This window comes from Engystomops pustulosus, chromosome 4 (assembly GCF_040894005.1).
Source record: "Engystomops pustulosus chromosome 4, aEngPut4.maternal, whole genome shotgun sequence".
Lineage (NCBI taxonomy): Eukaryota > Metazoa > Chordata > Amphibia > Anura > Leptodactylidae > Engystomops > Engystomops pustulosus.
Genome location: NC_092414.1, coordinates 195,421,130 through 195,442,172, shown reverse-complemented (window position 1 = coordinate 195,442,172; position 21,043 = coordinate 195,421,130). Strand labels below are relative to the sequence as shown.

At 42.1% G+C, this 21,043-nt stretch overlaps 1 protein-coding gene across 6 annotated transcripts in view; it reads left to right on the top strand.

The window, feature by feature from the left end:
- The window catches only part of NSD3 (nuclear receptor binding SET domain protein 3), a 64,191-nt gene extending 53,858 nt beyond the window's left edge, over positions 1 to 10,333 (top strand). For all 6 annotated transcript variants that reach the window (XM_072149258.1, XM_072149257.1, XM_072149256.1 and 3 more), the window contains 5 exons: positions 1,566 to 1,682; positions 1,771 to 1,912; positions 4,935 to 5,041; positions 7,594 to 7,798; positions 9,926 to 10,333. In XM_072149258.1, the coding sequence (XP_072005359.1) occupies positions 1,566 to 1,682; positions 1,771 to 1,912; positions 4,935 to 5,041; positions 7,594 to 7,798; positions 9,926 to 10,173 (819 nt within the window). In that variant the 3' untranslated portion in view covers positions 10,174 to 10,333. The remainder of the gene's footprint in view (positions 1 to 1,565; positions 1,683 to 1,770; positions 1,913 to 4,934; positions 5,042 to 7,593; positions 7,799 to 9,925) is intronic.
- The last annotated feature ends 10,710 nt before the right edge of the window (positions 10,334 to 21,043 follow it).

The following is a 21,043-nucleotide window of genomic DNA, read 5'->3' as shown; positions in this document are numbered from 1 at the left end:
TGTTGGTCAAACATAATCACAGCATGCATCATTCTGCTACATCCATACAGTCAGACACAGCTCTTCTACATTCATTCACTCACAGCCGTGCTACATCCTGTCATTCGCACACAGCTCTGCTACATCCATTCATTCGCACACAGCTCTGCTACATCATTTCACTCGCACACAGCACTGCTACATCCTTTCACACACACACACACAGAGCTCTGCTGCATCCTGTCACACACAGCTATACTGCATCCTTTTACTCGCACACAGCTCAGCTACATCATTTCACTCGCACCCAGCTCTGCTACATCCATTCACTTACAAACAACTCTGCTACATCCATTCACTTGCACACAGCTCTTCTACATCCATTCACTTGCACATAGGTCTTCTACATCCTTTAACTCACACACAGAACTGCTTCATGCTTTCACTCACACATAGCTCTGCTACATCAGTTCACTCACACACATCTGCTACATCCTTACACTCACACACCTAGCCCTGCTACATCCTTTCACTCAAAAACTTCTCTATTACAACATTCACTTACACATCTCTTGCTACATTCACTCTCTCACTTAGGTCTGCTACATACATATACTCTCACACATACACAGCCCTACCTCTTCTTCATACCTTGTTTTCCACTCGCAACTTCTTCTCAGATCCCATCCTCGGCATATACTGGGAGCATGTGATCAGTCACGTGCCTCTGACTTCACTATAGGTCCTGCGCTAAGATTCATATAATATAAACCATAGATTTAGTCGTCCACAAAATAGAAACATATATTTGACACCAATTAAAAATTTCCTGTTGGTCAAACATAATCACAGCATGCATCATTCTGTTACATCCATACAGTCAGACACAGCTCTGCTACATACATTCTCTCACACACAGCTCTTCTACGTCCATTCATTCACACACAACCCTGCTACATCCTGTCATTCGCACAAAGCACGGCTACATCCATTCACTTGCACACAGCACTGCTACATCCATTCACTTGCACACAGCACTGCTACATCCTTTCACTTGCACACAGCTCTGCTACATCATTTCACTCGCACACAGCTCAGCTACATCCATTCACTCGCACACATCTCTGCTACATACATTCACTCTCACACACACACACACACCCTTACCTCTTCCTCATACCCTGTCCCAGTTGCAACTTCTTCTCAGATCCCATCCTTGGCATCATGAAAGGGTTTATGGACCTTGGAGTGATACTGGGAGCATGTGATCAGTCATGTGCCTCTGACATCACTACAGGTCCTGCAGTAATATTCATGTGGGGAGAGAGCAGTGCAGAGGCTCTGCTCTCCGGAGATCGGGTGAAATGGTTTATCTCCAGGACAGCTGGCGGGAGGGTCTGGCAGTGCTGGATCCCCCTGATCCCCCTGATCTTCAGATTTTGAGATACAGGAACTTTTCAGCAAGATCTTATAAAAATGCACCTTATAAAAGCTGTATTTTATTGATGAGCTCTTCTTAGAATAGTTGGAGTCACATCCCTGTATCTGCTCCGATGCTGTACGTCTATTCTTTTCTGTATTTGTAGGGTGAATTTGTCAATGAGTACGTCGGGGAGCTGATAGACGAGGAGGAGTGCAGACTACGCCTGAAGCGAGCCCACGAAAACGGAATCACCAACTTCTACTTGTTGACGGTGACAAAGGTGAGAACAGGTTGCAGGCAGAGAATCCTCCCAGGAAACGTATTGTCAGCGATGGCTTTTCATACTTCGTGTCGTGTCTCTACCCCAGGATCGCATCATAGATGCCGGCCCTAAGGGGAATTACTCCCGGTTCATGAACCACAGCTGTAACCCAAACTGTGAAACACAGAAGTGGACGGTAAACGGGGACATCAGAGTTGGCCTCTTCGCCCTTTGTGACATACCTCAAGGTACAACTTATCTCACTAGACGTATTCTTGTAATGATTGACAATAATTTTCAATGAATTTTCCAGTTGTTTAAAGGGGTTGTCCACTTTTAGCAAATAATTGATATTGAATGTGTGATGAAAAGTCATACAATTTTCCACTATACTTTCCGTATCAATTCCTCACACTTTTATAGATCTCTGCTTGCTGTCATTCTATAGGAGGCTTTATTGTTTACTTTCTGAAGATAGAAGCGGATCCATGGTCATGTGATGTCACACAGGTGCACGGCTCATAATCAGAGAGTAATCATAGCTGTGTGTTATAACGAGTCATGTTATAACCTGTGTGACATCACATGACCAGGGATATATCACATGACGTATATGATATATGACATCACATGACCAGGGGTATAACGAGCCGTGCACCTGTGTGACATCACATGACCAGGGATATTACAAGCCGTGCACTTGTGTGACATCACATGACCAGGGGTATAATGAGCAGTGCACCTGTGTGACATCACATGACCAGGGATATAACAAGCCATGCACCTGTGTGACATCACATGACCAGGGATCTATAACGAGCCGTGCACTTGTGTGACATCACATGACCAGGGATATAACGAGCTGTGCACCTGTGTGACATCACATGACCAGGGATATAACAAGCCATGCACCTGGGTGACATCACATGACCAGGGATATAACAAGCCATGCACCTGTGTGACATCACATGACCAGGGATATATCACATGACGTATATGATATATAACATCACATGACCAGAGGTATAACGAGCCGTGCACCTGTGTGACATCACATGACCAGGGATCTATAACAAGCCGTGCACTTGTGTGACATCACATGACCAGGGATATAACGAGCTGTGCACCTGTGTGACATCACATGACCAGGGATATAACAAGCCATGCACCTGTGTGACATCACATGACCAGGGATCTATAACGAGCCGTGCACTTGTGTGACATCACATGACCAGGGATATAACGAGCTGTGCACCTGTGTGACATCACATGACCAGGGATATAACAAGCCGTGCACTTGGGTGACATCACATGACCAGGGATCTATAACGAGCCGTGCACTTGTGTGACATCACATGACCAGGGATATAACGAGCCGTGCACCTGTGTGACATCACATGACCAGGGATATAAAAAGCCATGCACCTGTGTGACATCACATGACCAGGGATCTATAACGAGCCGTGCACTTGTGTGACATCACATGACCAGGGATATAACAAGCCATGCACCTGTGTGACATCACATGACCAGGGAAATAACGAGCCGTGCACCTGTGTGACATCACATGACCAAAGACTGCTTTTTATCCATAGGAAGTAAACAATGAAGCTTCCCATAGAATGACAACAAGCAGAGATCTAGAACACCGGGAGGAATTGATAAAGAAAATATATGGGAAAATGATATAACTTATCATATCACATATCACTATAACAGTATCAATCACTTGCTGAAAGAGCACAAGCCCTTTAAAGTGGATGGCTTGCCCTTATAGGGGTTTTCTCCTGGCAGACATTTAACCCCTTCCCGACACGCGCCGTACTAGTACTGCGCGCGCCGGGTCCGGGTGCATGGAGAGGGCTCGCGGGCTGAGCCCTCTCCATAGCCTGTAAGTCTTTGCTGCATATTGCAGCAAAGGCTTACCGGTAACACCCGCGATCGGTACCGGAGGCCCGAAGCTGTCTCGTTTTAACCCATTCATTACAATGTGCTATCAGCACATTGTAATGAATGAGGAGTAAAATCCCCATATACTGCCATATTGCAGTATGGCAGTATATGGTAGGATCGATCAGACAACCTAGGGTTAAAGTACCCTAGGGAGTCTGAAAAATAGTAAAAGTAAAAAAAAGTTAAAAAAAAAAATTATAATAAAAAAACCTAAAAATTCAAATCACCCCCCTTTCCCTAGAACTGATATTAATATTAATAAACAGTAAAAATCATAAACACATTAGGTATCACCGCGTCCAAAAATGTCCGATCTATCAAAATATAATAACGTTTTTTTGCTGCGTTTAACCCCGTAACGGAAAATAGCGTCCAAAGTCAAAAATGACATTTTTTTGCCATTTTGGAAAATATAAAAAAATTAATAAAAAGTGATGAAAAGGTCGCACAGTCCTAAAAATGATAGCAATGAAAACGCCATCAAAAGTCGCAAAAAATGACACTACCCACAGCTCCGTACACCAAAGTATGAAAAAGTTATTGGCGCCAGAAGACGGCAAAATCAAAAAAAAAATTTTGTACAGAAGGTTTCAATTTTTTTAAATGTATGAAAACATTATAAAACCTATACAAATTTGGTATCCACATAATCGTAGCAACCCAAAGAATAAAGTAGACTTGTCATTTGGGGCGCAGAGTGAAAGCTGTAAAATCCAAGCCCACAAGAAAACGTCGCAAATGTGTTTTTTCACCATTTTCACTGCATTTGGAATTTTTTTCCTGCTTCCCAGTACACAGCATGGAATATTAAATACCATCACTACAAAGTGCAATTAGTTACGCAGAAAATAAGCCATCACACAGCTCTTTATGTGGAAAAATAAAAAAGTTATAGAGTGGGGAGTGAAAAATGGAAGTGAAAAAACTAAAAAAGGCCAAGTCGTTAAGGGGTTAAGGCCCCTCTTTGTGCTGCAGACTGATTTGTGTGTACTCACAGTTACACGGAGGTGAAAGTGTGCGTTTTCTAGTTATAGATCAGGTGTGGGGGGGCATTACTATTACTGATATTTATAGGCAGGCGTGGACATAGCTCTGACATCACTGAGGAAACATTGTCCATCTAGTTTTTATTTTTTACCTAAGCCCTGACCTCATTTTTTGCTTTGAAAAAAAATACACCTGATACACAATTGCACCAATACAATTCTATATTGTACTTGGACAAAGTGGCAGCAAAACATGTCTTCCCTGTAGGGTCCTTCCTGTTGTTTCTCATGTTTTTGTGACTGTATTTTCTCTCTCATTTCATGTCTCTAGGAACGGAGTTAACATTTAACTACAACCTTGACTGTCTGGGGAATGGACGGACGGAGTGTCACTGTGGGGCGGATAACTGTAGTGGCTTCTTGGGGGTGCGACCTAAAGTAAGTCAATTTCACTTATTAAGGTGAACATGATGATAGCCATGATGGGGCTCATTTACTTAAAGAGAACCCGTCATGCAAAATAACCCCCCTAAACTAAATATATTTTCATAAACTGCCATTAGAGAGCATTGCCTCTATCCCTTCATTGTCCCTCTACATGCCTGTAAACCTAAGCAATGAGGTCCTAAAGCTGTATGCAAATGACCCGTGAAATGTCCAATGAAGCATTAGCATATTCAAGCTGTCCACTCTATTCATGAGTGGGAGGCACAGCCACACCCCCAGTGCATGACTGACAGCCTGTGTAATGATGTGAGGCTGTATAATGATGTGAGGCTGTATAATGATGTGCTTCCTGGTGCTGGTGGCCACACCCCCAGTGCATGACTGACAGCCTGTATAATGATGTGAGGCTGTATAATGATGTGCTTCCTGCTGCTGGTGGCCACGCCCCCTGCAGCCTGTGTGTGCATGTGTGTGTGTGTATAGGAGAGATACAGCAGCTCCAGGCAGCCATGTTACAGCAGAACATGTCAGATTCATGTGTAGCTGATGTCTGTGTCTCTCACCTGTATATTAGGAGGATGCAGCATGTCAGCAGATGCAGCACACACACTAGACATGCTTTACTATACATTACACACAGACATGAGCAGGGGGAGGAGAGGGGAGGGGTAACAGGGGTGACATCACTGCCTCTGACCATGTGACCAGCCTCATTTACATGATAAAGAATAGATGATTTTATAATGATTAGTGTATGAAATAACTAGATAAAGGCTGGGATGGGATCCTTGTGAGCTGCTCCAACAGGTAGAGGTGACAGGTGTCCTTTAAGGGCCGCATCGCGCATTTTCGTCGGGCTTCCCGACGATTTCCGATTTGCGCCAAATTGCCCCGGGATTTTGGCGCACGCGATCGGATTGTGGCGCATCGGCGGCAGCTTTCACGTGACAGACATCGGGGGGTGTGGCCGTCGGATTCGGAAAAACCGCAGAATTTTTTTTAAAAATTGTGTCGCAAGAATAGCACTTACATGCAATGAGACGAAGCAGGTGAACTCTGGCGGACTTCAGCGCAGCAGCGACACCTAGTGGATATCGGGCGCACTAACCTTAGTGAATCCCGGCAGAACCCGAATCAACGTCAGAGAACGCGCTGCTGGATCGCGAATGGACCGGGTAAGTAAATGAGCCCCGCTGTTGATAGGCTGTTTAGAGCCACCACAATGAAAAGGCTGCTTAAATGGCTGTTCCCAATTCAGCAAATAAATCTTATTGTTTGTGTCATAAAAAATTATACAATTTTTTAATAGACTTTCTGTATCAATTCCTCACTGTTTTCTAGATCTCTCCTTGCTGTGCTGCTATAGAAAGCTTCTAAGTTTACTTCCAGTGGATAGAAATCTGACCATGGTCACACAGAGGCACAGCTCATTATATCATTGGCCATGTGATGTCACACAGGTGCACAGCTCGTTATATCCTTGGCCATGTGATGTCACACAGGTGCACAGCTCGTTATATCCTTGGCCATGTGATGTCACACAGGTGCACAGCTCATTATATCATTGGCCATGTGATGTCACACAGGTGCACAGCTCGTTATATCCTTGGCCATGTGATGTCACACAGGTGCACAGCTCGTTGTATCCTTGGTCATGTGATGTCACACAGGTGCACAGCTCATTATATCATTGGCCATGTGATGTCACACAGGTGCACAGCTCGTTATATCCTTGGCCATGTGATGTCACACAGGTGCACAGCTCGTTATATCCTTGGCCATGTGATGTCACACAGGTGCACAGCTCGTTATATCCTTGGCCATGTGATGTCACACAGGTGCAGGGCTCGTAATATCACAAAGCTCTAATGTCTACGATACTAATAAGCCGTGCACCTGTGTGACCATGGTCAGATTTATATCCACTGGAAGTAAACTTAGAAGCTTTCCATAGAAGGACAGCAAGCAGAGATCTAGAAAACAGTGAGAAAGTATATTGTAACATTGTATGATTTTTCATCCTACAAATAATAAGATTAATTTGTGGAAATGAGAATACCCCTTTAGCTATAAACTGGATGGGAAAGCAGCAAATGTGGTCACACATGGCGTTTTGAACTCGTTTTTTTGGGCCGTTTTTAAGCAGTCCGTTAAAAAAACCATGTGGTTTTTGAAAACGCATCCGTTTTTGACCAGTTTTAATTAAAATAATTGAGAAAAACGGACAAAAACGCATGCATTTTTAACGAACTGCTTAAAAAATGGTCCAAAAACGGGTTCAAAACGCCATTTGGACTGTCAGGAGACAGAGAATAGCAGACCTCCAATCTAAAGAAGCAGCGGCGTAATACTCTGCAATACGTGTAGTGTATTCAGCCCGGGTTATGTACATGATGGGTTCTGTATGTTTATTCATAAGTCTCATTTGCATTTACATTAGGACTGGTATATGTCCGTATACGTTGTGCATTTATCCATGATGGTGCCAGGACCCCGCAATGCACAGTTCATTGAGTTTCCTCTCTCTGTCATTGATCCCACAGACAGCTTGTGCGACAGCAAATGAAGAAAAAGCCAAAAACGCTCGTCTGAAGGCAAAAAAGCGGAAGATCAAAACCGAGCAGAAGCAGATGCACGAGGACTACTGCTTCCGCTGTGGAGATGGAGGAGAACTGGTGATGTGTGATAAGAGGGACTGTCCAAAAGCTTATCACCTCCTCTGCCTTAACCTGACCCATCCGCCCTATGGTAATACATGACATGTATACATATATAGCCTCAGCTTATCTCGTCCTGCCTTAACCTGACCCATCCTCCCTATGGTAATACATGACATATATACATATACATATATATAGCCTGTGTGTTATAACTTACCTTGCACCCTGACAGAATCCTCTGTGTAGTCCCAGGGGTTGGGCTTTGGTTTGGTTGCATTTTAAAAAACAACATGTGACTTGTCTCTGCTGCAGAAACCTCAGTTCTCTGCTCCCACCTTTGTGCTCCTGTACAGCTCCTCCCTCTCCCACTGATGTCCGCTCACCAGGCTGTGAGCTCTGTGAAGGAGCAGGAGGGAGTAGCTGAAAAGGCAGCTTCAAAAATCCTTGGCGTCATCAGGGAGCTGCGATCGGTCGCCAAGGCTGTCTCGTTTTTACCCAACCATTACAATGTGCAATTTGCACATTTTAATGAATGAGGTGGAAAATCCCCATATACTGCCATACTGTGGTATGACAGTATATGGTAGGATCAGTCAGACAACCTAGGGTTAAATTACCCTAGGGGGTAAAAAAAAATTATAATAAGAAAACTTAAAAATGCAATCCCCTTGCCTAGAACTGATGTAAATAGAAATCATAAACACATTAGGTATCGAGTACCAAAATGCCCGATCTATCAAAATATAATAACCGTTTTTCACCTCGTTTAACTCCCTAACAGAAAATAGCGCCCAAAGTCGAAAATGCCACTTTTTTGGCATTTTGAAAAGTATTTAAAAATGGTAGCATTGAAAACGTCATCAAAACCCACAGCCCCGTACAACGAAGTTTGAAAAAGTTATTAGCGCCAGAAGATGGCAAAATAAAAAAAAAAAAAGATTTGTACAGGAGGTTTTAGTTGTTGTAAATGTATGAAAAGATTATAAAACCTATACAAATTTGGTATCCCCGTAATCGTACCGACCCAAAGAATAAAGCAGACATGTCACTTGGTGCACACAGTAAAAGCCGTAAAATCCAAGCCCACAAGAAAATGGCGCAAATGCATTTTTTCCACCATTTTCACTGCATTTTGAATTTTTTTCCCGCTTCCCAGTACACGGCATGGAAAATTCAATACCATCACTATGAAGTGTAATTTGTTAGGCAAAAAACTAGTCAGCACACAGCTCTTTACATGTAAAAATTAAATAGTTATAGATTTTTGAAGGTGGGGAGTGAAAAATGGAAATGAAAAAACAAAGCAGGTTAGAGGAAACCTGTCACCACATTTTTCACAAATACAGCTAGTGACAGGTTCCCATAGAGTCCTAGTAACTAACTGGCACCCTTCTTTTACCTAAAAAATTATTTCCCTCAGATCACCATAAAATTAGAGTTATAAACTTGCCTGGTATCTGGGGATATATATAGTAAGTCGAGGTGGGCGTGGCTTCCTTGGGCTGAATCAAGCAGCTTATCCCCATACTTTCTCAGCAGTCAGCAGTAATGTCGCGTGACCGAGTGACTTAATCTCAGCTACTTTAGCCTCCTAACATTAGCAAACTGTACACCATGCATATATCTGATCACATGAAATCACAGCATATCTTATCACATGGAATCGCAGAAGCCTCTACTGACTTCTTATCCTCTCCATGCAGGCATGCTGTGATTTCATGTGATCAGACAGTTTGCTAATGTTAGGAGGCTTCGTCTAATGACATTCGGCCACGGCCCCCTGTCTCACTTTGTAGATCCCTAGATACCTGGCAAGTTTCTAACTCTGATTTCATGGGAATCTGAGGGAAACTATTTTTAGCTAAAAGAAAGGTGGCAGTTAGCTACTGGGTCTCTATGGGAACCTGCCACAAGCTATATATGTGAAAAATGTGGTGTCAGGTTCCCTTTAGTTTCTGATCCCAGGTAAAATATGACTATTCTCTGTTTATTGCATGACTGTGGAGGAGATTTTTTATTGGTAAACGAGTGAGATTTCACATAAAAGAAGGAATTCTAGAAAGGACATTTCATCCCCTACCTGAGGGGGATGATAGTTTAATGGGGTAAAATCTGGTGACAGGTTCCCTTTAAATAATCTAGTTGCATTTGCAGCACTTTCTACGCTTTATGGCGGCTAATGCATTTTATGTTTTTTTTTTCCCTGTGCATAAAGGAAAGTGGGATTGTCCGTGGCACCAGTGCGACCTGTGCGGAGCTGCGTCTTCATCCTTCTGTGACTTCTGTCCATCCTCTTTCTGCAAAGATCACGAGAAAGGAGCTCTGAGCGCCGCGGGCCAGGACGGGAGGCTGTACTGCTCGGAGCACGACCCCAAGGACTTGTTATCCTGCGGAGGAGGAGACGACAAGAGGTTTAAGTGTAAAACGGAGAGCGAGGACTCGTCCTTCCCACCCGAGGTTTAAAGGAGACAATGCACTTAGATGAGAAGACTAGTCCTATCCTCCCCCCACCTCCTCGGTGTCACGCACACATCCAAGGATTAGATTGTACATGTCCTTTTTAGTGACATTTCGTGTCCGGAAAACTTCTTTTACCTTTTTTTTTGTTAAATAGTGAAGCAGTCTCCCTCGTTCCTCCACGTTTGTGGTAAGAAAAGTTGTATTTATTCTATTTATTCTAATTTTTTTTTATAATTATTATTATTATCGGTTATTTTTTTGGATGAGCGCAGCTCCGGAGGGGGGAGCGGCCAGCTACATGGAAGAACAGATGGAAATTGAGCATTATTCCTGGATGTCTTCTTGGAGTATTCCTTAGATTGCGCTAGGATTCTACGGCAGCTGTTCTCTTATAGGATTGTATGTTGAAACTCTTGGAGGAGAAGCTTAGAGTTTAATTCTCTCCCCCCCCCCCCGCGGCGGATGTAAGCCTTCATCATACGGGGAACGTATAGCGTCTACCACATGCCATATACATGTCATACCTCCTGGAAACCCGAAGAACAAAATACACAGGACAACGTTGCCATCTCTCACCTCCCCCAAATATGGTGGAAAGATACTGAACTGAATCTGGAATCCATTCCCTCAAGTATCAAAGGTTCCAACAACAGATTCCCATTCGTAAGGGGATTGTCACTGCTGTCCTATACACTGTCCTATACTGTGGCCTGCACTTGTCTTATGAGCCGCGTGTGATGGATCCCGACTAGTGATGCTTTACAACATAACACTAGAACACAGACCTTTACCATAGATATAAAGTAATGGGCAGCAATCACACATAGTGGATGTTTTGTATCAGTTGATCTGATAGTGATTAATTATCCTTGGGATAGATGAGCTGATATCGATTGCTTATCCTTAGGACAGGTGATCGGATATCGATTGCTTATCCTTAGGACAGTTGTTCTGATATCGATTGCTTATACTTAGTACAAGTGATCTGATATTGATTGCTAATCCTTAGGATGGGTAATTTGATACTGTTTAATTATCCTTAGGATAGGTGATCAAATATTGGTTGCTTATCCTTAGGATGGGTGATCTGATACTGATTAATTATCCTTGGGATAGGTGATCTGCTATTGATTCTCCTCCTTAGGATGAGTGATATAATATTGATTGCTTATCCTTAGGACTGGTGATCTGATATTGATTGCTTATCCTTAGGACTGGTGATCTGATATTGATTGCTTATCCTTAGGACTGGTGATCTGATATTGATTGCTTATCCTTAGGACAGTTGTTCTGATATCGATTGCTTATACTTAGTACAAGTGATCTGATATTGATTGCTAATCCTTAGGATGGGTAATTTGATACTGTTTAATTATCCTTAGGATAGGTGATCAAATATTGGTTGCTTATCCTTAGGATGGGTGATCTGATACTGATTAATTATCCTTGGGATAGGTGATCTGCTATTGATTCTCCTCCTTAGGATGAGTGATATAATATTGATTGCTTATCCTTAGGACTGGTGATCTGATATTGATTGCTTATCCTTAGGACTGGTGATCTGATATTGATTGCTTATCCTTAGGACTGGTGATCTGATATTGATTGCTTATCCTTAGGACAGGTGATCTGGTATTGATTGCTTATCCTTAGGATAGATGAGCTGATACTGTTTGCTTATTCATCAGGTTTTTGAAGCACCAATGGGGTTTTGTATCAGGCCTCTGAAAAGTGAGAACTAGAGTTTGATTGGTTGATATCTGATATCTGTTCTATAGTACATAATGTATATGTAAGATAAAATATAGACAGGGTCCTGGTGAAGGGGGTGCAGGTCTATCTGGACCGAGTTAAGGCACCTGCTTCCCCAATATTGCACAAGTTGCTGCATTTTTACACTAAGAAGTCCTCACATTGCATAACCCCAGTATTGCACCTCAGAAGTAAAGGGATCTTGTCTCATTGTACGGGAGGAGGAGCTGAGCAGATTAATGTACAGTTTTGCGCAAAAGTATTCTCTTAGGAGTCCAGTGGGCGGTACTTATCAGTGATCGGCCACCTTTGTGATCAGTGATTGCCACGTAACTCTCAATCAGTGAGTATGTCCATCCACTGGACACAATTGTACACACACATGAATATATATTCCCGTTCAGCTCCTCCTGCTCTATAACATGTGGCTAATCAGAACACGTTCAGGACAGAGCATTGACGTCTATGGTAATAGCTGTAGGATATACATTTATCCTAATTATGTAATAAGCGAGGGCCCCTGCTCCTCAAGTAAATAGGTCAAGGAGAGGGTTTACTTGCTGTCCCCTCCATTGAACTCCATGGGAGTTACTGGAGCAGCGTCCTGCCTTGCCCACCATTGACTGATTTGCTTCATGGGGAGGATTTTTGGGACCCCTGCCTATCCTATATATATATATACATTCCAATATGTGTGTAGTGTTCCCTGCTCTCTCGCCTGGACGGATCCTTACTTGCACTTCACCCCAATTATATGCTCAATTGTGGGACAACAACTTAAAAAAATTGCCTTTTACGGAAAGAAAACAGCGCCATTCTAGTGCGTGGCCCGTGTCTGCTATTGCAGTTCCAGTGCTGACTGCGATACCAGCCCCAGCCAGTGAACGAGAGTGGCGCTGTTGGTGAGGGACAGACCAATTTTCCCAACCCCCGTACAGCCCTATGAGACTTTACTAAGGTACAGCTCACCGATTTGTGTTAAGACTCTCTGCCTGGGAATGAAACGCAGCCTCAAAAAATCGCTGCCCCCTTTTGTGCCAAACACGCCAGCCTGTCAATTAATTTGCGTTTTCAAAAAAAATTCTAGGTCTCGTTGTGCCAATGACATTTTTGTATTTTCAATTGTAATACATAATTTTTTATTTTTTTTGCTGATCCTGATGATTGTTTCGTGATGTTTCCAGCAGTGTTACGGTTTTTTTTCTCCTCCCCCTCTTTACTTCACTTTGCTGTATGGCTTTATCCAAATTGGTGTCCTGTAGATGCTGCTATTTCAAAGCTACTGCCAATATTTGGTTTAAATTTTTTTCGGAATTTTTTTGTTTTAAATGTTACACTTTCATTTGAATACTCTCAATCTTTGTGGTGTAGGCTGGACCGCTGGAGGAGGCCCCAGTGCACCCAATATAGACAAGCAAAGACTATGGTCCACATCATCATTTGCTGTTTTACAGCCTCCAGAGCTGAAATCTGAAAGCAGTTGAAGCTAGCTAAGTAGTGGCACAGGTGACTGATATTCTGGAAGATTGTCTGTCTGTATTAGGCCCAATACAGTAATCTAAAAGAAAGGAGAAAAAAAAAATCATCCTCGTATGATGGGTGCAATACTAAGCCCGTGGAGCAGAATTGTGAATACAGCTCTGGAGGATAAAACGGAGTGTAACTTGTGATTTCTCCCAAATTTTTTTACTGTATTTACAATCTTTATAGGTATTTTATCTGTCGATGGGACACATAGGACTATGAGAAGGATTGGGTGATTCTACCTGTTTGTTATACACTTGTCTGTGTGTTGGGGGCGCACTCTGCCCAGTGACATTTTGTATAGTGCATTCACACTGTAACGATTGGGTGCACTAGACCTGTCACCTCTCCCTTTCACTAGTTGTAAGATTCATATTGTCGTTTCATAGCCCTTTGATCTCCACCGTAATGAAAATCATGGGTTAAAGGGGCTGTCCGACCAGCAAAACGATGGAAAAAAAATGGCAAAAAAAACTTATACTAGACTGTGTTAGCGTAAGATCAGTTGCATGTAAATAATTGTATTCAATGGTTAGGGTTCCACCAAGCAGGATTATGCAGCCAGAGCCATACGGACAATGTCCTTGTGGTAATCGCTTTGTTTGGTTCTGTCACAAAATTCTGTCAAGACGGTCTAAGGCCCCTTTACATTGACAAGTGGTGCTGACATTGAAAAAAAAATATTAGATTACGGTACATTGAGATCTTGACATAATTTTAGTGGAAGGGGTGGGTGGGGAGCCCATGGCAGTCCCCTTTTTGTCATATTCTATGTTGCGTTGTCCACACACGGTTTTATTCTGCTATTATTATTCGTGTTTCGAAATTTTACTGTTAATTTTACCTGAAGGTGGCGCTGTACCCGAGAGTCGTACGGTTTTATATTAGAGGTGCTCATAACTTTATTGACAACCAATCTTCTGCCTGTTCCGGTTATTACCAATGGGAAGGTTGTATTATAGGAATTGGAATTCTCGAAATTTATTAGAATCTCCTGCTTTTAAACACTAAAGTTCTTTTCTGATTTCTTATATCGTTGTCTGGTTCAGCCACAACTTGGATCAATTAAGAGGATAAACCATTCTATGACTTCTAGTGGTGCGAATAGTCTACCCAAATGTCTTATTTTTAAATTTATTTGGTGCTGTATCAAAAGAAAAAAAAAATTCTGAAAAATATTAAGAAATTAACCAGATCAGAATACAAAAATTCACCCAAAAATTTCTTCCAAAATGTTCACTTCTATTTCTAAGAGGGAATATGCAGAGAAATCTTCACGTGTCCTAAGAGAGCAGCCAGTACTGTAAGACAACTGGGAGCAGCAGCTGTAATAGGAGTAAAGGATCTGTAAGCCCCACCCCCTTTGCTAAACCACACCCCCTCTGCTAAAGATGAAGCAGATCACATTGAGATCGACCTCTTGCGGGATTTCTACAAGACTATCGGTTTTAACGGAATGCAGAAAAATCATTGCATGTTTAGCGTTCCTTTAGTTTGGCGTTTTACCCCACATGTCCTAAAAATAGACGGAGAGCTTTGTAATGGACAAACTTTTTTTTTTTTTTTTTTAAATTTCATAGTTGTTTTGAGGTGTAGAAGATGGGCAGATACTAGCAGCGGGCGTCTTGTATCATCATGTAGGGCTCTGCTCCCAGATATATACAATACACTCCATTCAGACACTATGCCCATAGAGTAGCGCACATCATAGCCGATCCATGTATACATCTGATGGAAGGGTCAGGAGACTAGAACAGAAGATTTAAAAAAAAATATATGTGTGGAAACCTTACAGGAAGTTTTTAGTTTTGGCTGGAGGAAATTGGCCACTACCCAGTAGCCGTACACGGGTCCTCCAGAGAAGGAGATACTCATAAAGTTGTTCCCTACTGCGGAAAATTTTTTAAATGATGTATAGTTAAAGGAGTTTATTAGTTTTCTCTAGAGACCTGTGGAGGACCCAGCACAGAAAGCTACTTGATTTGATTAGGTAACATCATGCAATACTTCACTTATCCTGCGGGGGTGCTGCTGTGAAAGGGAACACTTATCATTACCTAATATGTTACAGCTGGGAGTCCATACTAAAGGGACATCAGCTTATTGTCCATGGGGGGGGGGGGGGGGGTTCTCCTTTAAATAAGTGTTAATGTGAATTGTAGGAAATTGGAACAAAGTAGTGGATTCATAGAGTGAAATCTTTCCTCCAGCGTCCTGGGCTGCTTTACTTTATGTATATTCCATCCGAGGTAAATATTCCATTAGTGCAATTTTTTTAATTGCATTTTTATATTGGAAGATATGAGGGTTTTTTAGTTTTTGGAATTAGAACACTCCCCCCTCCACCCCCCTCCCGCGATGAATAATTCTAAATCCAGAGTGTGTTCCGAGTTTCCCTACCTCTCATGCTTGTTCCCAGAGGGAGAGATGGCATAGACATTGTAACATTGGGTATTTTTGATAAAGTTTACTATCCATGTGTTGTCTGTTGTAGTGCTTTATCTTTATTGTATGTGTACGGCTTATTACATATAGGATTCGGTGTATTGCGGTTGCCTCTGGTTACACGGCTTCCATGGATTTACCCGTGTTATGTCACTAGCTTAGTCTAACATTCCCAGTAGGATTGTTCAAAAGGGTTTTTTCTAATGTGTTTTACAACGGGAGGGGGCGGGGTCGACCACATCCTACGATCGATTGATGTACATGGGGTGTACGGACAATGGCTTCCTTTTTCCAAAAGACAACACTATACCTGTCTATTGGTTGTGCACCACCTCTCCATTGGAGCCATCAGGGTTGCAGTACTACACGGAAACTGATGTGGCATTATTTTTTGGAGGAAAAAAAAAACCATGTTTGGTAATCCTAGCACAAACTGGGGCTAGCTGCCAACTTATCATTCGTTCAAAATGTTAGAAAGGTCAATAATGCAAGTCATGTCCTCCTCCGGTCTTGTTCCAATCCTTCTCGAAGATCGCTACTTCCTGCTTCCAATTCGGCACACAGGAAATGACATCACAGACGGTCACTGATTGGTTGAGATGCATTTTCTGGTCTGGACAGGATAGGGATGGATGAAATATGACTTTTTAGTATTTGATGAACAAGGAAAGAGGCATTAATTACCTTAGGCTTTATATAATGGGTCTGTTAAAGGGAACCTGTCACCATATTTTACCTCATTAAAGGGACACTCCAGTCACAGTCGATTCATTGTGAAGGGGGGAGCATAGGTTCTAGGACTACAATGAAAAGGAGTCATGCTTCTCCCTTCAGGCCCTGCACCGTGTATTATTCAATGATTTAGCTTTGACTGAAACCCCCAACTCACGTAGGTGATGAAGTGATCATTCGTTAATTTTCTCTTTTATGTGTTTATCTATTTATTTTTTTTTTTTTAAATCTCCTTCAAAGTCATGTAACAATGAGCAGAGAGTCATATTTTACTTGAGAGGAGTGAAGTTTTGCGATTGCAGGGGGATTTCCCCATCAGATGTCCATATCTGCAATTCTGTAGCACCCAGAAACATGCTGGTGTCATATTAAAGATAACACTCTATGCTTTCAGACGACATCAGGCTTGTGGTTCTGTGAGCTACAGAGACGGACATACAGGTGGGAATTGGAAGTTAAATCTGACTCTTTGGGGGAGATTTTTTTATAAACGGGGGAGATTTCATATAAAAAATGGAATTTGAGAAAGGACATTTCATCCCCTACCCGAGGTGGCTGGTAGGTTAATGGGGTAAAATCTGGTGACAGGTTCCCTTTAATTATCTGTATTCTGAACACCCAGATGTGAGGAGATCTACAAAACCAAGTTATGGGGGTGTAGAGTTTGGTTGAGTATTGGCACGTGACTCGCCCAATGTCCTGTGTTTGTCGCAGTGAAGTTCCGCCCCTTACTCTCTGACTTGACTATTGGATGTTCTTCAGCTGCACCTACAGGAAAGATCCATTCTGCTCTACTTTATAGGAATCGCTGCGATTCGCTCTCGTCTTTCGATATCATCTTTCCGGTTTTTCTTCCGTTGAGATGTGTACATATATATATATTTTTATATTTTTCTGAATCATATTTGATTTTACTATTGCTATATTCTGATTTATTTTCCCCTTTTTTTAATCACTTTTTTGGGTAGGAAAACTAAAAAAAACAAAAACAAACAAACCTCCACTTGATCCTGGGGTGAGGGTAACCAAATTCCCACCAACTGTCACTAATCTCCATTACCGTTTTATCGTTTTTTTTTTTTAGTGGGTAGTTTTTCTGAATCGCGGTAAAATAAAATTAAAAAAAGTAAAAAAAACAATTAAAAAAACAGACCTTTTTAAAAGTTCCGCATTGAATTGTACATTTATTTTTTTATATGATTATTGTAAGTAGTTTTTTGAATCCCCCGCCGCTCCGCCACGGATTGAGACGATCCGGGAAGTGGGTGGGGGGAGGAGTGGGAGGAGTCGGTAGTGTTAAAGTGGTCGGTGTATAGAGAGTCTAGTTTCGATGATCTAACCCAAAATGGTTCACAGGTTTCACACGGTATAACGTGAGCGTCTTCTGTATTTTTGACTTGATATGACCACGTTAATATTTAACTCTATAGTGTACGAGGTGTGTGGGATTATTACCATTCTGCCTTTTTTTTTTGTTTGTTTTGTTTTTTTAAAGTGTAATTCATCCAAACTTTATATATCTATTTTTTTAAGAGGTCAGTCCCACGTAAGATCTGATTGGTGAGACTGATGTGATGTCGTCGTGTCGCTGATACGTGTCTCGGTAGCTGATACGATTTTACTATGTTTTTTTTTTGTGTGTTATTATAAATGTACTGTATATTTGATTGTTTGTGTCTTGTTTTATATATATATAATTTTTTTTTTCATCTGCTTTGGACGTACTTTGTATATAGACGGACGGCTAGTTACAAGCACAACCTCAGATTTGACCTAAACTCTACGTTTCGTGAAGGATTGGCTGCCGCGTTTTTGAGACTGTGACCTCACCTCGCTTGTTAATTGGTTCTCTCAGGTCAGGTCGATCCATGTCATTATACTGGGATAAAGAGAGTGATCTGCCATTTTTTTTAAAAAATTTTTTTGGTAATTCGGAAGGGTATGTGTGTGGGGGGGGGGGGGGGGCGGAGTGTAAAGGGCACTTTATTCCAAATAGTCACGTGTTGGATGCTGGATGTGTTTGATAAATTTTCATGGAGATTGCACTTTACTGCTTGTGGCCATCTCATCTCTCGTCTCCCGTACGATGCGGATAGCAGACACTATGTATACATTTCTGTATAGTGAATCAAAGTCGTTTTAAAGGGGTTGTCCAGGCTGAAAATATTGATAAACATATCCTCAATATCAGTTTGGTTGGATCTGACATTCAGCCCCCGAAACCCCCCAAACAGATCATGTGTTCTCAATGGAACAGGAAACAGACAGCGCCACTTCCTGTGTAGTGGTCAGACCTGGTTACTACAGATCATCCGATTAGGATATAAGCTCTTTGTATAAGTCACCAATATTTTTTGAACCTAAGAAAACCCCTTTTAAGTGATTTTAAATATACGGCATTTTATGATCAAAGTTTACGTGTTCAGACTGAAGCTCTCGGTTGTTTGCGAGTCTTAAGTGGGACTGACCAATTTGTACTGTACATAGAAGGAAGTATTACACTAGTCATTTTAGAAGAGTTGTACCACTTTAGTTATCACTGAATGTCTGTGCATATACATTTTGTAAATGAAGATGCATCGCCTATACGCGTTTTTTTCTTTGTTTTCATTTTCGTTCCCTTATTATCTGGTTCCTTTTTTTATTTTTTTTATTTTTTTGGTTTTTGTTATCAATGTGTGTTTAGCTGTTCCAATATTAACAATGAAAAATGAGAAAGTGTTTTTTATGACATTCCGCCGATTTGAAAGTTTGCTCGTTAACTTCAATAAAAAATTGTTCTGAATGTCCCATACTTCCCCATTGTGGTGATTTATTCTTCAAACCAAAAAACACATAAAAAAATAAAAAAATATATATATATATACGATGGGAAAATACAAGCAGCACTCAAGACGTCTCGAGTAGGTGGGTGCAGGCAACACAGGACAGGGCCTAGAGTCCTCCAGATCACACATTACAATAGCGACGTTTCGGCTCAAGAGAGCCTTTTTCAAGCCATTTACACAGTGCAATCAGCGGAAATTTATACAAACATACAAGGTCATGTGACTAACAAAGGTCCGCCTACCATATTTACATATTAGTGTTGAATTGTACAAAAATGCATAAAAATACATAAAGACCAACAGTGTATTGATGTGAACACATTGAATAGTATAAAGATATATAAACTAGGTTAAAACAATGTGCCAACGTGCTAATTAGCCGCTAACCTTCTATCCACAAAGTGTTGTAGTGCTAGTGCCGGAGGGAATGAATTCCCTGTCACCTCCTGGATGTGTCCCCACGCTTGTAGTCCTCTCCAATCCTCCCAAGAACTGACACAGCGTGTGAAAAACAATAAAGACGCTGTGGAACGCATAAATGGAACGCACGGCAAGCGCCAAGGGGTTGTTGGGATGCTTGAGTAGTTTTTGAATGCATTAAAGAAACTAGTGTGAAACCAGACGCAGATAGAGATGGTGCAGTAGTGGAGCCGTCGGCTACAAATAGCAGGAGACACAGTGATGTCATTACCTGCTACTGCTGACTATGGTGTGCAGGTATGATGTCACCTCGTCCCACACACTGAGGAGAAGAGGCGGAATGGAGGAAGAAAGGCAGGTGAGTATTAGGGTTTTATTTTTGTAGTAAGATGCTGGGGGGGGTGCTCCATTTGGTCGGGGGACAGGGGCTGGGGGACATCAATAGACCATGGGGAGGGGGGCACCATTTGCTTGAGAGATATGGGGGCATAAATTTAATTTATGTAAGTGTGTGGAGGACATGGGAAGGGGTTGTGGTTGGGGTGGAATATTAATTTGCTCTGCAGTGGGAAGACCATTACTGGTGAGCTAACGGGAACATTCATTTCTGGGGGGGGGGGGCGGGGGGCTGTGCGTGACATCAATTGCCGGGAGGGGGGCACATACATTTTTGGGGGTCTATGGGGCACATCCATGAGGGGACATCACTTATTGGTGAGACTTATTTCATGTGGGAGAATTATTCAGTGTGGGGGCATTATATAGTGTGGGTATTATTAGGCGGCTCCTTAATTAGAAAGGGCCACATTGCAGGGGCATTGGCCACAGGTAGTGAGTGCATTATTACATGTTAGGCCATGTTTAGGGAACATTATTAGGTGGGTGGCACAAGGAAGGGGTTGTAATGCCCCTTAAAAAGTATACATATATGTACACTTACACCAGAGGAACCTACATCCAGGAGTTTAGTGATCCCGAGGTCAAGGGCTCCATAGGTCTCAAGATCCAGGGGTCCTGAAGTCCACACGTGCAGCATTGATCATGACCCCAGCAATCCAGAGAATGTAAGTCCTGTTATCACTAATGGGTGGTGCGGCAGGGTGGGAGTGTTGGAAATTGTACAATACTGATGGGAAGTCCGGCTCTTCTTAGTGAGCTGGATCATTAGACTC